The sequence below is a fragment of the Furipterus horrens genome, unplaced genomic scaffold (genome assembly GCF_987537825.1).
Source record: "Furipterus horrens unplaced genomic scaffold, mFurHor1.1.pri manual_scaffold_6, whole genome shotgun sequence".
Taxonomy (NCBI): Eukaryota; Metazoa; Chordata; class Mammalia; order Chiroptera; family Furipteridae; genus Furipterus; species Furipterus horrens.
In genome coordinates this window covers 49,597,804-49,614,838 of record NW_028327176.1, presented here as the reverse complement: position 1 = coordinate 49,614,838, position 17,035 = coordinate 49,597,804, and the positions used below count along the sequence as shown (strand labels likewise).

At 36.9% G+C, this 17,035-nt stretch overlaps 1 protein-coding gene across 1 annotated transcript in view; it reads left to right on the top strand.

Annotated features, from left to right (window-relative positions):
- ALMS1 (ALMS1 centrosome and basal body associated protein) overlaps positions 1-17,035 on the top strand; it is a 199,904-nt gene that overhangs the window by 158,451 nt on the left and 24,418 nt on the right. Inside the window, exon 19 of the mRNA XM_090281447.1 lies at positions 12,117-12,200. Within this exon, the coding sequence (XP_090137573.1) occupies positions 12,117-12,200 (84 nt within the window). The remainder of the gene's footprint in view (positions 1-12,116; positions 12,201-17,035) is intronic.

The following is a 17,035-nucleotide window of genomic DNA, read 5'->3' as shown; positions in this document are numbered from 1 at the left end:
TAGCTGACCTTGCTCCTGCTTAAGTTGCCATAAACCTTTTACTGTATTTCAGAGTTCTGATAAGGTTGATTTTGACATTTTTTGTTTTGACAGTTTTTGTCAGATATTTGATCCTAGGGAAGGAACAAGTGCTGGAGTTGTCCCTGTTCTGCCAATTTTGCTGACATACTTCCCAAATAGTTTTGTGCCCTTTCCACCACAGCGGCTGTTTCACTTCCCTGGGTCTGCAATATAATGGACACTTCCCTAAAATTCTTCATTCTTTTTCCTGGTGGAGATAGTAGAGAAATAGCCAGCAAAAAAGGATGCAGACCCCCTCAGTTTCTGTAGCCCCCAAGGGTTTCACACTCCTCCCCAGTGCACACTTCGCTCTCCAGCACTTAATCCAGTCTCCAGCCTTCTTAATTGTATCCAGTTGTATCTCCTCCAGGTATTCTGGTGCTCATGTCTCAAATCTCCGCGCAGGCAGCCACAGTCTCTTACATTTTGGGCCAGGGTTGACCTCTGACCTTGACTTTCTGGTGGCTTCAAGAAAAATTATGAAATTAAAGATGCTGCATTTTTTCTTGTTATTGTTCATTGTGGTTATAAGGATTGGAGCACTGCTTTATTCAACTCTAGATTTTTAAGTGGAAAACAGATGTATATATCCAGTAGGTTTTGACCTGTGGTGTTTTTATTAGTTGTATTTTTTAGATGTTTCATAATTATAGCTTGGACTTCCTATCTGACCCAAGAGAATTTAGGGGAATTTTTTTTAATCCCATTAGCTTGAATTTATTGCCAATATGTATTAATTGTAATTTCACTATGTCATGATTAGAGATTGTGCTCAGTTCTATTTCTGTTTTAGGATATGTAGAGATTTTCATTGTGGCTTAATGCAATTTTCTAAATGTACATTTGCACAGTTGGTCTTTGCTCATTCTTTCATTTTTAGCTTTCTTAAGTCACTTGACTCAAGTATAAGTAGCATCTAGTTGAAGTTAACTTTTTCCCCCACTTATTGTGAGGGGACTTTTTGAGATGAATTTATTTAATTTAAGTTCAAAGTTATAACAGATACGTTTGGTTTAAATGTTATCTATCTTATTTCTTTTTCCTCTTCTGGTGTGTTTATTATAAAAATCCTACTTCAAACTGGGGAAATAACCTTTTTATTGTGGTTTAAAAAACCCACAATGCTTGACATTTATAATCTTAACCATTTTTAAGTGTACAGTTTAGTAGTGTTAAATATATTCACATTGTTGTGAAACAAATCTCCAGAACATTTTTATCTTGTAAAACTGAAACTCTGTATCCATTAAACAACTCGCCATTTCCCTGTCTTGAGCCCCTAGGAACCACCATTCTGTTTGTTTCTATGAATTTGATTGCCTTAGATAATGTCATATAAAGTGGAATCATACAATATTTGCCTTTTAGGAACAGACTTATTTCACTTAGCATAATGCCCTCAAGGTTCATCCATGTTGTATAATACCATGTGACTGGATTTTCTTCCTTTTTAAGGCTGTATGTGTATACCACATTTTGTACATTCATTTATCTGTCGATAGACATTTGGGTTGCTTTCACCTCTTGGCTATTGTGAATAGTACTGCTAGCTATGAACATACCTTTTCAAGATCTTGCTTTCACTTTATTTGTATATATATCCAGAAGTGGAAAGGGTAGATCATATGGTAATTCTATTTTGAAATTTCTGAGCAACTGCCATACTTTCCCACAGCGGCTGAACCTTTTTACTACCCACCAGCAATGCACAACAGTGCTCAAGGGTTCCAATTTCTTCAAATCCTTGCTAACACTTACTTTCTTTTTTTTTGTTTTTGCTTTTGTTTTTGTTTGTATAGCCATCCTAATAAGTATGGGGTAATATCTCATTGCGATTTTGGTTTGCATTTCTCTGATGTTGAGCATTTTTTCCTGTGCTTATTGGCCATTTATCATCTTTGGAGAAATGTCTATTCAAGTTCTCCCATTCTTGAATCAGGTTATTTATTTTTTGGTCATTGAGTTCTAGGAGTTCTTTTATGATTTGGAAAATTTTTCCCCCAATCAGTAGGTTGCCTTTTCATTATGTTGTGTTGATTGTGTCCTTTGAGGCACAGATATTTTAAGTATTTTTTTAATTAAAAAAATTTTTTTAATTAATGTTGATGTAGTTCTAATTGTCTGTTTTTGCTTTTGTTGCCTGTACTTTGGTGTCATATCCAAGAAATCATTACCAAGTTCCATGCCATGAAGGTTTCTCCTGTGTTCTATGAGTTTTATGGTTTTAGATTTTATGGTTAGGTCTTTAATCCATTTCAAGTTAATTTTTGTATATAGTGTAAGGTAAGGCCCCAGCTTTATTCTTTTGCATGTGGATATCCAGTATTCCCAGCACCATTTGTTGAAAAGACTGCACTTTCCTTGTTGAGTGGTTTTGCACCTTGTCAAGGGCCAAAAATCCTTGACCATATATCATCTTAACATATGCAGAGGGATTTATTTCTGGACTCTCCAGTCTAGTCCATTGATATATTTGTCTCTATGCCAGAATCACACTGTTATATTACTATACCACTCTAATATGTTTTTCTTCAATTTATTTATTGATTGATTGATTTTAAAGAGAGAGGATGTGGGTGAAGGGAGAAACATCGATTTGTTGTTCCACTTATTTATGTAATTATTGTTTGATTCCTGTACGTACTCTGACCCCAGGGATCAAACCTGCAACCTTGGTATATTGGGATGATGCTCTAACCAACTGAGCTACCCAGCCAGCACCCACTGTCATATGTTTTGAAATCAGGAAGTGTGTGTCCTCCAACTTTGTTCTTCTTTTCAAAATTGTTTTGGTTCTTTGAGGTTTCTTACTATTTTTAAAATGATTTCTTACTGTTTCCAATCTTTGTTCATTACTATATGATTTTCTCTTTTCTTTCTCTCTCTCCCCCTTTCCTTTCTTTCCTTTTTTTTTAATTGTCCAAACTTATTCTATTGATATAGTTGAACTTTACAATAGTCTCAAAAAACTATAAACAGAGTCTTCAGAAAGAGAAGAAAAGCAAATTTAAATATATTAACCAGGTTAAAGCATGCAAACAATCCAATGATAAGTACATTAAACAATAATATGCTAATGGTATCTAGTTTACCCACTTTATATTCTGTCATAAAAATATTATTAAACATCAATTTTGAATTTGGTGAATGGACTTGATTCCTGATTTATGTATAAGATATGATACCCCCTTTGGGTGTATATGGTTAATTTTGCTAGTTGTATTACTACCCATTGTGCAGTAAGTAATGGTTAGAAATGCATTCTCCTAATTTTCTCTTATGAACTTGAAAAGCACTAATGAATTAACAACATGGGTCAACTTAGGTAATAAAATTCCTTACTATTCACGTTTACTTTTCTCATGAAAAACTTCAAATATAACTCGTAATTTTAAAAATAGAGTTTTCAAGGCAAACTTTCCAGCATAATTTACAGAAGCAGATTTAAATAGAAGACTCAATAACTAAGCTAATACTCAAAAATACAATTAACTAGGAATTCTCTCTTTTCTACCTTGATATTAAAATATGGTGGCCTTACCAAGAGACTGAAATGCCATTAGGAATCCTATAAGCACAAGGGACATCCTAGACAAAGAGGTGGAAAATGTCTATTCACAAATTTTAACATATTCAGATTTAAGTTAAAAGGGGTTGAGAGTGGTTCGTGTTAATGCTTTTTGTTTCTTTAAAATTATAACTCTGAGTCGGTAAGAACTACTCCAGAGATTTCAGAAAGTAATTCTGCAGACCTAGTGTGACCTTTCCAGGATGATCATACTGAATTTTAGGAAAGAAGTAGAAATGGCTCCTTGAACAAGTTGATGAATCCATTGTAGAGATTTAGAAGGGATCTGATGTGCTCTGTGATCTGCTGACATGGATTGGGCTACATCTTCATATGATTTTGTTTGAGTTCACGTTTTTCTGTTAACTTAGTATCCATGTTATCTATTGGGTTGGCCAAAAAGTATGTTTAGTGTTTTCCATAAAATAAAAGACACGTTTTTTCATTTTCACCAATAACTGTTGATTTGGATATTTTGAGTATGGTGTCTATCTCCTGCTATTAGCTTAGTGGGTAGAGGCCAAAGGTGCTACTAAACATCTTCCAATGCATTAGACAGCCCCACAGCAAAGAATTATTTGGCCAAAATGTCAGTAGTACCAAGAAACTTCACAAACCACTCTTGATACGTTGATCAGTCACAGCACCATTGCCATACACTGCATAAATCTGTTTTTGCGTTTCAGTTGCAGTTTCACCTTTCTTGAAATAATAAAGCATAATATGCCAAAAATGTTGCATATTTTCTTCCATCTTCAGTATTAAAGTGACTGCAGAAAAATTTGCCATTTTGATTTTTTTTAAATATGCTTTATTGATTATGCTGTGACAGTTGTCCCAATTTCTTTTCCTTTTGTTCCCCTCCACCCAGTGACCCCCTTCCCTCCAGTTGTCCCCCCACCTTAGTCTATGCCCATTGGTTGTGCATAGTTCTTCTCAACATCTCCCTATCTACTCCACTCCCTCCTACTATGCCACTTAATTCCTGTACCATCTCCCTCCCTTTCACCCTTCCCCTTCCCTGTTGACCTCCCCCCAGTATGTTCCCCATACCTATAATTATTTTCACACTCTCGTTGCCTACTTAGTTTGCCTTTGTTTTGGTTCCCTAGCTTCTGATGTTGGTTGTTGTGATACAGCTTTCATTTTAATGTTCATAGTTTTGATCCCCTTTCTCCTAAACACGTCCCTTTAATGTTTCATATAACAGTGGTTTGGATCTGATGAACTCCTTCAGTTTCACCTTGTCCTGGAAGCACTTTCTCTGTCCTTCTATTCTGAATGACAGCTTCTTTGGGTAGAGTAATTGTGGTTGTAGGTTTTTGCTTTTCATTACTTTGAATATTTCTTGCCAGTCCCTTCTTGCCTGCAGAGTTACTTTTGAGAAATCAGCTGAGAGTCTTATTGGGACCCCTTTGTATGTAATTCTCTTCTCGCTGCTTTTAAGATTCTCTCTTTATCCTTAATTTTTGACATTTTGATTATAATGTGTCTTGGAGTGGTTCTCCCTGGGTCCAGTTTTTTTTTGGAACTCTCTCTGCTTCCTGGACGTGTAAGTCTATTTCCTTCCCCAAGTTAGGGAAGTTCTGCTTCATTATCTTTTCACATAATTTTTCAATTTCTACTTCACCTCCTGGCAACCCTATGGTTTGGATGTTGGCCCGCTTATAGCTGTCCCATAGGTTTCTGAGCCTCTCCTCATTTTCCTCACTTCTCATTTCCTCTTTCTGCACTGGTTGACTGTTTGTTCCTTCCCTATGTTCCAATTTATTGATTTGATCCCTGGTTTTCTTTCTCTCACCACTATTTTTTTATGTGTTTTCATTCATTTCAGCAGGACTAGCCTTCTTTCCTTCCCCGTTTTGTTTACGATCTGCTGTTAGGTCTGTAAGCATTCGTATAACCAAAGTTCTGAACTGTACCTCAGAAAGATTTCCTATCTGCTGCTTCGTTAGATTAGATATTTGCTGGCTGGTGAGCTGCGTCACTGGTATCTCTGTCATGATCTGTGCCATCCCCATCCTGACTGTTTTGTGTTTACCTTTGCTTCCTGGGCGAGGCTGTCACACCTCCTGTGCTATAAAGTGCAGAGCCCTGTGCACTCCTCACAACCGGGCAACTCTTCTCACCACAGTGGCATTTTGCATGGGAGCAGAGATGGGGGTCCAAGATGGATTCCTGCCGTTCACTCTCCACTGAGAGACCAGGAGCCTCTTCCTCCATCGCCCTGCCCTCTGGCCCTCACAGTTCGAGGAAATGGAGGTCTGCCTTCCCTGGTGTTGGAATCTCGAGCTGATGGGTTTGGTCTGCAGCCAGGGGTGCCCCCCAGGTGTGTCTCGCCACCCCTTAAATACGGGTATCTGTTCTTGCTGCCGTCGCTGCAGCCACTGCTGCCAGCACAGCTTGACCTCTCCGCCCCAGCTTCGCCCCTCCTTCCTGTCCGGACAAGCACCACTTCTTTATCAGTTTATGTGTTGGACTTCCATGTAGTTTTATTTTCTGGAACTTCTGGTTATTTCTGGTTTTGTGGCAGTTGTAGTCCTTCTGAGTTGGGAGGGAGACAGAGTGTGTTAGTCTAGGCCTCCGTCTTGGCCAGAAATTGTCTTATCTTGACAGGCTCCTGTGTTTGTTTGCCTTTGTGTCTTAGGTAGAGCTGTTGCTCCTGTGATGTAAGGGGCGGAGCCTCAGGGATTCATTAGTACAGGGCGAACTGTTTCACCACGTTGTTGTGCTGTATGTGGGATGGGGTCTGAAAGGGAACAATGCTGCTTGCCCAACACTCTCCCCTTTTCCAGGCACTTCTCCCACTTCCATATGGGATTGGCACCCCTCTAGCTGTTGCCCCGGCCGTCATTCCCAGAGTGGGTGGGTCTGAAGATGTTCTAGGACAGCGGTTCTCAACCTGTGGGTCGCGAGCTCTTTGGGGGTCGAGCAACCCTTTCACAGCGGTCGCCTAAGACCATCGGAAAACACATATATAATTACATATTGTTTTTGTGATTAATCACTATGCTTTAATTATGTTCAATTTGTAACAATGAAAATACATCCTGCATATCAGATATTTACATTACGATTCATAACAGTAGCAAAATTACAGTTACGAAGTAGCAACAAAAATAATTTTATGGTTGGGGGTCACCACAACGTGAACTGTAGTAAAGGGTCACAGCATTAGGAAGGTTGAGAACCACTGTTCTAGGACCATAGGGGCCCTTTAAATAAGCGGACTCTGCTGAGAGACTGGCAGTTTCTGCCTCTACCCCAACCCCCACTGGTTTGCACAGTCAGAAGCAATAAGGCTTGATTTTCCCCAGTGCTGGGACCGTGAGCTGCGTGGTCTGGTGAGGAGCTGGGAACGAAATACCAGGTGTCTCTCCTAACTTTAAAAGTGTAACTGCTTTCCGCTGGCCTGCCGCTGCTGCCACCACCACACCGTGTCCTCTCTGCCCCAGCTCCCCCCTCCCACCTGTCTGAATGAGTATTTCTTCTTTATATCTTTGTTGGACTTCCATGCATCTTGATTTTCTGGAACTTCTGTTTGTCTCTAGTTTTGAGGTAGTTGTATTTCTTCTTAGTTGTGGAGGGAGATGCAACGTTTCTGTCTACGCCTCTATCTTTGCTGGAAGTAAAGCTGTTTTTTTTTCTTTAGTGCATGCTGATAAGACAGCCGTCAGAATACAATCTAATAAAATTGTTTCAAAGTGAAGTTAAAGACAACTAAGCACTACTAGAGCCATCGTAAGCAAAAAACTAAAGAAACTTTTTTGCCAACCCAGTAATTAACTAATGCTCTTAAACCACTCTTCTCTATCTCCCTCAGATATGAAACAGTGTCTGTTAACTCCATCATTTGAAAAATTAAGAAACTAGTTGCACACGTCCTACTTCTCCCCACTCTACCCACACACACATACTTCCTCCAGCCTACCAATATTCATTATATTTGTGAATTTTTTTCTTGATTTCTTACGGTACTATTACTACTGCATTGACTAGCTTTATTTTTAAGAATTATAACTTCCATATTATAAGCAAAATCCCATCTTTATATTAGTTAATGTTTTTAAATACAGGGGCAGTATTTACCAGGAGTTTTCATATAATTATGAGTTTATTAATTTAAATAATTCTCTTGTTTAGCTAGATATATCAGAGTGAGCATCTCTTCATTCCTTAAAATTTTGAAACTACTACCTTATGTAAGAACAAAACTTGGTTGGGTATAAAACTTTTGGATAATAATCCTTAATTCAGAACTGTCAATTTTGCTCCCCTTTTCTCGGCACCAACATTTAATGTTTCTTGTCAGAGGCAATCCTGGTATTTTCAGGCAGTCCCCATAGTAGGGACTTTTTTTTTTTTTCCTGAATTCTTGTTCTTAAATTTCAAGTTTAGTTATTTTTCAGGGTATGTCTCAGTGTTGTTCAATCTCTATAGATGTTTTATTCTTGGAATAAAATTCACATACCATACAGTTCACTCTGGTAAGTATATAATTTGGTGGATTTTAGTATATTCAGAAAATGTAAAACATAGGCAGGCCCCAGTGTCAGTCCTTCACAAACATCACCACTAATTCCAGAACATTTTTGTCATACCCAAAAGAAACTCTGTGCCCATTAACAGTTATTTCATAGCCTCCTCCCACCTCCCCCGCCCTCTTCTCCCTCCTTTCCCCTTCCCACAACCATTAATTTACTTTCTGTCTCTATGCATATGGCTATTGGGGACTTTTTTTTTTTTTTAAGAGGGGAATCTAGGGAGAGAGGGGGAGAGAAACATCGATGTGAGAAAGGAACATCCACTGGTTGCCTTTCATATGCACGCCAGTGGGGGACCGAGCACACAACCTTCTGGTTTACAGGATGACACACCAACCAACTGAGCCACATTGGCCAGGATGGAACATTTCTAATAAATGAATCATGTAATATGTGGCTTTTTGTGTCTGACTTCTTTTGCTTAGCATAGTATTTCCAAGGTTCCTCCATTTAGTAGCATAAATCAGTACTCATTGTTTGTTATGGCTGAGTAATATTCCTTATACATATACATTTCCTTAATTCATGGGTTGATGGACATTTGAATTGTTTCTGCTTTTGAGCCTTATGAAAAATGTTGCTATAAACATTAATTACAGATTTTTGTGTGGACATTATTTTCTGTTTTCATAGGTTGCTGGATCATATGGTAACCCTTTGTTTAACCTTTTGAGTAACTGTCAAAGTGTTTTCCAAAGTGGTTGCACCATCTTACACTCCCATTGTGACTATATTACAAATAACCCGTATCCTTGTCAACAGAGTTATTTATTGTCCATCTTTTGATTGTAACCATCCAAATGGGTGAAATGATATCTCACTGTGGTTTTAATCAGCATTTCTCTAATGACTAATGATTTTGAGCATCTTTTCATATGCCTATTGGCCGTTTGTATATCTTCTTTGAGAACTGTCTATTCAAATCCTTTGCCTATTTAAAAATTGGGTGGTTATATTATTACTGAGTTGTTTTTTTTTTAATATGTAGTCTGAATACAAGTCCCTTATTAGGGATATGATTTGCAAATATGTTCTTCCAACTTAACCAGTATAGCTCAGTTGGTTGGACATTATCCCCCAAAGTGAAAGGTCACTGATTAATTCCCTGTCAGGACACATGCCTGAGTTGCATGCCAGGTCCCTGGTTGGGGGCCTGTGAGGAGCAACTGATCGATGTTTCTCTTGCACATCGATGTTTCCCTCTCTCCCTTTCCTTCTCTCTAAGAATAAGTAAAAATTTTTAAATTTTTTTAAAAGATATGTTCTGTGGGTTACTTTTCACTTTCTTGATACAATCATTTGTGGTACAAAATTTTCGGTTTTGCCAAAGTACAGTATATATTTTCTGTTATCACTTGTGTTTTTCATGCCATATCTAAAACTATTGCCTAATCTAAGATTATAAAATATTTACTTTTTTCTTCTAAGTTTTATAATTTTAGCTATTTTAGTACTATAATCATTTTTTTAAGAGTGCTATATTGAATAGAAGTAGTAATGCATATCTTTGTTTCTGGTTTTGGGAAGAGAGTTTTTCAGTTATTAAACATGATGTTAGCTGTGAGTTTTTTATAGATTCCCTTAATCAAGTTGAGGAAGTTCCCTTATATTCTGAATTTGTTGAGTGGTTTTTATCACGGAAGGGTTTTGAATTTTGCCATGTTTTTTCTGTATATACTGAAATGATCATATGTTTTCTTTATTTATTAATATGGTGTATTACATTGATTGATATTTTTATGTTGAAACAATCTTGCCTTCCTGGGATAAATTTCACTTGGTTTTGATATATAATCTTTTTTCTGTGCTGCTGGATTCAGTAATCTAGTATTGAGGATTTTTGCATCTATGTTCTAAGGGGTATAGGTGTATGGTTTTCTCATACCTTTGTCTTCGGTATCAGATTAATACCGGTCTCATATAATTAATTGGGAAACGATCCTTTTTATTTTTTTTAAAAGATTGTGAATGATGGGTGTTAATTCTTATTAAATGTTTTGTAGAATTCACTGGTGAAGCTTGGTCCTGGACTTTTTGGGAAATTTCCTGTTTATTAACTTCATCTCTTCCCTTGTTTTAGGTTTGTATAGATATTCTGTTTCTTTTTATGTCAATTTTGATAGTTTGTTTTTCTAGAGGTTTGTCTATTTCAACTATGTTACCTAATTTTTTAACATTTGATTGTTCATAATATTCCCTTAAAATTCTTTTAATTTCTGTGTGACTGATAGTAAGTCCCCTCATTCATTTTTAATTTCAGTGATTTGAGGTTGTTTTTTTTTTTTTAATATTATTTATTTTTACAGTGAGGGGAAGGGAAGGAAATGGAGAGGAACATCAATGTGTGGTTGCCTCTCGCTCACCACCAACTGGGGACCTGGCTCACAACCCAAGCGTGTGTCCTAACTGGGAATTGAACCAGCAACCCTTTGGTTCGCAGGCCGGTGCTCAGTCCACTGAGCCACACCAGCCAGGACTCAATGATTTGAGTTTTATCTCCTTTTTTTCTTGGTGTGGATATAGCTAAAGATTTGTTGTTGTTTGTTGCTCTTTTCAAAGAAACAACTTTTGGTTTCTTTGATTTTTCTCTTTTTTTATTCTCTATTTTCATTCTAATCTTTATAATTTCCTTCCAACTGCTTGCTTTGGGTTTTGTTTGCTCTCCATTTTCTAGTTTTGCAAAGTAGAAGATGAGGTTATAGATTTGAAATCTTCCTTTTAATACAGACGTTTACACATATAAATTTCCTCCTAAGCTCTACCTTCACTGCATTCCGTAAGTTTTGGTATGTTTTGCATTCGTTTTCATTCATCTCAAAGTATTTTCTAATTTCCCTTGTAATTTCTTTGACCATTGGTGGTTTTTTAATTTCCCAAGTTTCTGTATGTTACTGATTTCCAACTTCATTCTGTTGTGGTCACAGAACATACATTGTAGGATTTCAGTCCTTACATATGTAATGCAACTTGTTTTATGGCCTAACATATTGTCTTCTGGACATTCCATGTGCCCTTGAGCTGAATGTGTATTCTGCTTTTGTTGGTTGAATTGTTCTGTATATATGTCTGTTGGTTTATGGTGTTGTTCAAACCTTCTCTTTCCTTATCTGTCTGTCTAGTTGACTTATCTATTTTGCAAGTGTTATATTGCAGTCCCCATTTATTACTGTTGAGTTGTCTGTTTTCTCCTTCATTTTTGTCAGTTTTGCTTCCCATATTTGGATCTATTTTATTAGGTCCATATTTTTCTTTAAATTTTTTTTAAGTGAAGTATAAATTACTTACTAAAATTAGTAAAACTTCTTGCAAAATAAATTCTTTTTTTCTTCTTTTCTTCCCTTTCTTCCACTTTAATACTATAAAATATTTACATATTTCTTTTTTGTTTTCAGATTACTGTCTTTGTCTCTGAACAGTTCTGTGGAAACCATTTATTTGCCCACAAGTAGTGCAGAAGAATTCTCTCTGACTGTCTTATTATCTGTTTTCAAGATACTGGTTGATTCCCCATTCCAGGATGAACTTGAAGACTAATTGTGTATGGCTTGCATTTCTTTTTCCCTCAGTGTTGAGAAAGGTAGGGGATAGTGGGTGATTCTAGACTCTGGACAGCTACGGTAGGTGACAGTTTTATCTGCCATTGTTTTTAAAACTCTTAAACTGATGGCCCCCTTACCAATTGTGGAGATGAGGAAAGTACCTAGTTCTATGGGACATTCCCTTGGCATTTTGTTACTGTACTACTTTAGGGTCAGCTGGAGGCAGCTTTCAAGGCACTGTTGTGTGAGCAGTGATATGGCTGAGGTCTTTTTTTTTTTTTTTTTCCCCTATCAAATCTTAGTAATCCAACTAAGATATGTAGACTTAAGAGATTATTCTGACTTCTTCCTGGCCAGAAGGAAGATATCATTCTGGCTAGGGCATTAGGTACTGTTTTTTTACAGAGAACATGTCTCCAGTTGGGACATTTATCTTTCTCCTGGGATACTTACTACCTCAATTCATTTTCTGAGATACCAGAGGGGTATGTTTTAATGTAATTGACTCACTTTTACACTTCTGTATGACCCTTTGGGTAGGAAGTGCTTTGTGATGGCACCTTTAATATGATCCCAGTTGTTTCCCTAGACAGAATTTCTGAAATTTTATGGTATCAGTTGAGTCCTTTCCCTAGATTCTGAATATTCTTTTCACTTTTTGTTGCTTTTTTGTTTGTGTCTTTCAGTTATGAAAGAAGAGGTTCATTAAGCCTGTATTTATACTATCATATTTTCTAAAATTCATTCATCTATTTTCTCTGTGTTTCTCTGTCTTTTATAATGGATTTCTTCCTTTTCTATAGGCTCCTTCCTCTCAACTAGAATCATGCTATGTCTTTCCTCATCACAGACTGTGGATAACTTACCTGTCAGGGTACCTTCTGTTGGTCCTTCTACCATTTTATATCTTTCTCTCTGTTTATTACCAAATATTTTGTCAAAAAGATATCTATTTCCTAATATAAAGGTAAAAAGATAAGTAAATGTAAAGATAATATAGAAAATATAAAGACCTTGGAAGTTGCCCATAGTTCTCACCGTACTGAAATAGTCATGATTAACATTTTCATAAATAAGCTTCCAGGTTTGTATTTTATGATTCACACACCTACTGCTTATGTTGGATCTATTTCTTTATGTCCATGTTCTAATAAAGCTAAATATCCAGTGAAAAAAGACTGATTTCATATCAGTCTTTACAACCATTCTCATATATGGAAAGAAATAACGGTAAAAAGTGAAATATTATGTATATTGTTTTGAAACTACTGAATATATCATAGATATCTTTTTATGTCAGATACAGATTTATGTAGTCATTTTTAATGGCTTTATGGGTTTCATTGTATAAATATAATATTTATCTAATTAGTTCCCTAATGGCAGAGTTTAATTGTTTTGAATTTTTTATCATAATCTGTGTTTGTTGAATAGTCTTGTTAGATCTTTATAAATTTTTCTGTTTTCTTGAGATACATTTCTAAACATGGAACTTCTGGGTTACTTAGTATGCACATTAAAAATGTTTAATCTAGCCCTGGCTAGGTGGTTCAGTTGATTGGAGCATCATCCTGTACACCAAAAGGTTGCAGGTTCAATTCCCAGTCAGGACACATACTTAGGTTGTGGGTTAAATCCCTGGTCAGAGTGCATACAGGAGGCATCTGATTGATGTGTCTCTCTTTCTCTCTCACTTTCCCCCTTCCTCTCTAAAAAATCACTAAAATTTATCCTTGGGTGAGGATATTTTTATTTTTAATTATTTTTATTATATTTTTGTTGATTATTACAATTGTCCCAGTTTTTCCCTCATTACCTGCTTCCACCCAGCAACCCCCACTCCCTCAAGCAATCCCCACAGCTTTGTTCATGTCCATTAGTCATGTGTTTAAGTTCTTTGGCTACTCTGTTTCCTATACTGTACTTTACATCCCCATGACTGTTCTTTAACTACCTGTTTGTACTTCTTACTCCCCTCACCTCTTCATCCATCTTCCCAAACCCCTCTCCAGTCTGGCAACCATCAAAGCACTCTCCATATCCATGATTCTGTCTCTGTTCTTCCTGTTTGCATAGTTTGTTTTTCAAGTTCAATTGTTGATAGGTATGTGTTTATTGCCATTTTAATTTTCAGTTTTTATCTTTTTCTTAAGTAAATCCCTTCAACATTTCATATTATAATGGATAGATGGTGATGAACGTCTAGTTTTTTCTTACCTGGGAAGCTTTTTATCCCCCTTTTGATTCTAAATGACACCTTTGCTGGGTAGAGCAGTCTTAGCTGTGGGTCCCCACTTTTCATGCTGCTACCACAGAGCTGGAGCTCAGAGGGAGTGAGTCTGAGTAAGTCCGTGTGCTGGCTCTTTAAGAGGAACTGCTTGGAACTCCAAAATTTTCTTCCACTGCCTCAATTTCTGCTGGTTTTTGCAGCCAGAAGTTATGGGGACTTATCTTCCTGACACTGGAACCCTGGGCTGGGGGTCTGGTGTAGGGCTGGGACTCCTTGCTCCCAAGATATTCCCCCCAAATTTTTATGCACCACACATGGATAAAATTCAGCATCTCTGTATCTCCACCCCTTTTACCAGTCTGGATGGTTGTGGTTTCTTTAATCCCGTAGTTGTCAGACTTCCATTCAACTGGATTTCAGATGGTTCTGAGTGATGGTTGTTAAATAGTTAAGTTATAATTTTTGATGTGGTTGTGTGAGGAGGCGAGCTGTGTTTACCAGCGCCTCCATCTTGACCAGAATTGAGAACTCCTTTTCTCAGGACTTTTTTCTTTAATGTTTAATCCACACTGCTAATTTGTCTTCCTGAAATGCTGAATCGTTTTTTTTTTTTTTTTTCATCAGTAATGTATATAATACCTTGGTCAGTACCTAGCGATAGCACTCTTGCTATTATTTGCCATTCAGATAGGCCAGAAATATATCTATTCTGATTCACATTTTAAAAATCACACCCACTGAGTTTTTATTTTATTTTGTGTTTATTGACCATTCCTTTTTTTTTTTTTTAACTATCTTCTCTTTAACCTAGATTTCCTTAGATATGCCAATGCTTATTGTGTGCTGAACAGGTGTGCCCAGCACAATGTTTAACCTCTTTGTACACTTGAAGGTGTAAGAATTAGTATAAGGGAATAACTGCAGCTGCCTGATCACCCCTGCCTCCTTCCTTTGATGACACCTATTCTTTTTTTTATTTTTAATTAATTTATTTTTTAACAAGGTTACTTTATTTTATTTATCTGTTTTTAGAGAGAGCAGAAAGGAGAAAGAGAGGGAAAGAAACATCAATGTGCGATTGCCTCTCACGCTCCCCCAACTGGGGACCTGGCATGCAACCTAGTCATGTGCCCTGACTGTGAATCGAACCAGCGACACTTGGTTCACAGGTGACACCTACTCTTTCTTTGACTCACCCTCAGTGTTTCTCTCCCCTATGTCTACAAATTCTCTCCTCAGTCTCTACAATATGCTTTTCGCTCACTACTGTATCTTTTCACTCTGTCTACTTCTCTATTCTTTCTCTCTGCTTCTGTACACCCAACTCTTTGTGCACCATGCTCCCCCTCCCACTCCTGTGCTGTCTCTGTCTTATTGTCTCTGCTGTGTGTCTCTTGTTTTTCTGGTCGCTCCTCCTCTCCTCCCTTTCATGTCCTTGCTGTGTTTGCCTCTGTGCTCTCTCCATGTTTTCTCTCATTCTTTCTCCTTCCCTCCCTCATCTCTCTTTCTCAGTTTCTGTTTGTATGTTAGGGTTGAAGAGGGAGATAGTTTGCTACTGTCAGTACAAAATAAACAAAAAAGAAAAGTTAAGTTTTTCTGTTTTTCTCTATGGAAAAAAGCTGGAAATAAGTTATATTTTATACGTTATTTCAGTTATCCACGTTTTTAGCAGCTGGGCAAATAACAAAAACTACTGTAGACCTCTATGAGAGGTTAAAATGAAAGCTTAAGTAATGTCAAATCAAATGTTTACCAGTATTTCTTAATCTTTTTATAAAACACATTGATTTCATATCAGTCTTCACTATTATGATCATATATGGAGAGAAGTCAAAAACAGTATCTTGGAACCCAAAGTATAAATTTCATGATATGTCAAGATAAAAAGCAAGACATAAAGCTATATTTATATTATTATAATAAATATATACATATATATATGTGTGTGTGTGTGTGTGTATATATACATATACATCACTGAAACAAAATATTAACATCATCTTGAAATATGGACCTCTAATTTTTGTTATAATTTTCTAGGTTTTATCTTCTATAAAAAACTTTTCTAATAAGAAACCATAGAAGTTTTTTGTTGTTTATTTACTTTTTTATTTTTAGAGCGAGGGGAAAGGAGAAAGAGGGAGAGAAACATCACTGTGTGGTTGCCTCTCACTCACGCCCCCAGCTGGGGACCTGATGTGCAACCTACTCACGTGCCCTGACTGGGAATCGAACCAGCAACACTTGGCTCGAAGGTCGACGCTCAATCCACTGAGCCACAGCAGCCAGGGTTAGAAGTTGTTTTTGTTTAACATTAATTAAAAAGTGAGGTAAGCCAGACTGACCAAACACAAAATGTTAGTTAGGAGCTAGAAAGGAGAATTCTCAAGTTTTTCATTGCATTCTAGTTTCTGCCTAAAATACCTATTCAAATCTCAAAGTGCTTCTAGAAGAAGAGTGAAATAATAGGATTTTAAAAGTCTTAAACAGTTTCTATGCCAAGATAAAATAAAATTTTCTTTTGGCCCCAGGTGCCAAGGGTTGAGTTAAATGTGCTCCTAGGTTCATGGCCTCTTTTCACAATTTGATCCCCATATCCCATACTCATTCCTAACTTTACATTGGCAACTCGTCTTGTTTTGTAAATATATTTTGGCTTTCAAGAGTTCTTTACAAAATGTGTGTTTTGTATGTGTGTATATTTTCAATTTATATAAAATGATATATTATTATTCTCACTAAGCATTGTATTTTTTTAAGTATATTTTACTGATTATGTTGTTACAGTAGTTCCAATTTTTTTCCCCTTTGCTCCCCTCCTCCCAGTACCCCCCTTCCCTCCAGCAATCCCAGCCCCCTTAGTTCATGTCCATGGGTCATGCATATAAGTTCTTTGGCTTCACCCTTTCCTATATTATTCTTAACTTCCCCTTGTCTATTTTGTACCAACCGATTATGCTTCTTTATCTCTGCACCATTTCCCCATTTCTCCCCCTCCCCACTCCCAGCTGATAACCCTCCAAATGATCCCCATACCTATGATTCTGTTCCTATTCTGGTTTGCTTAGTTGGATTTTGTTGTTATTTTTTAGAT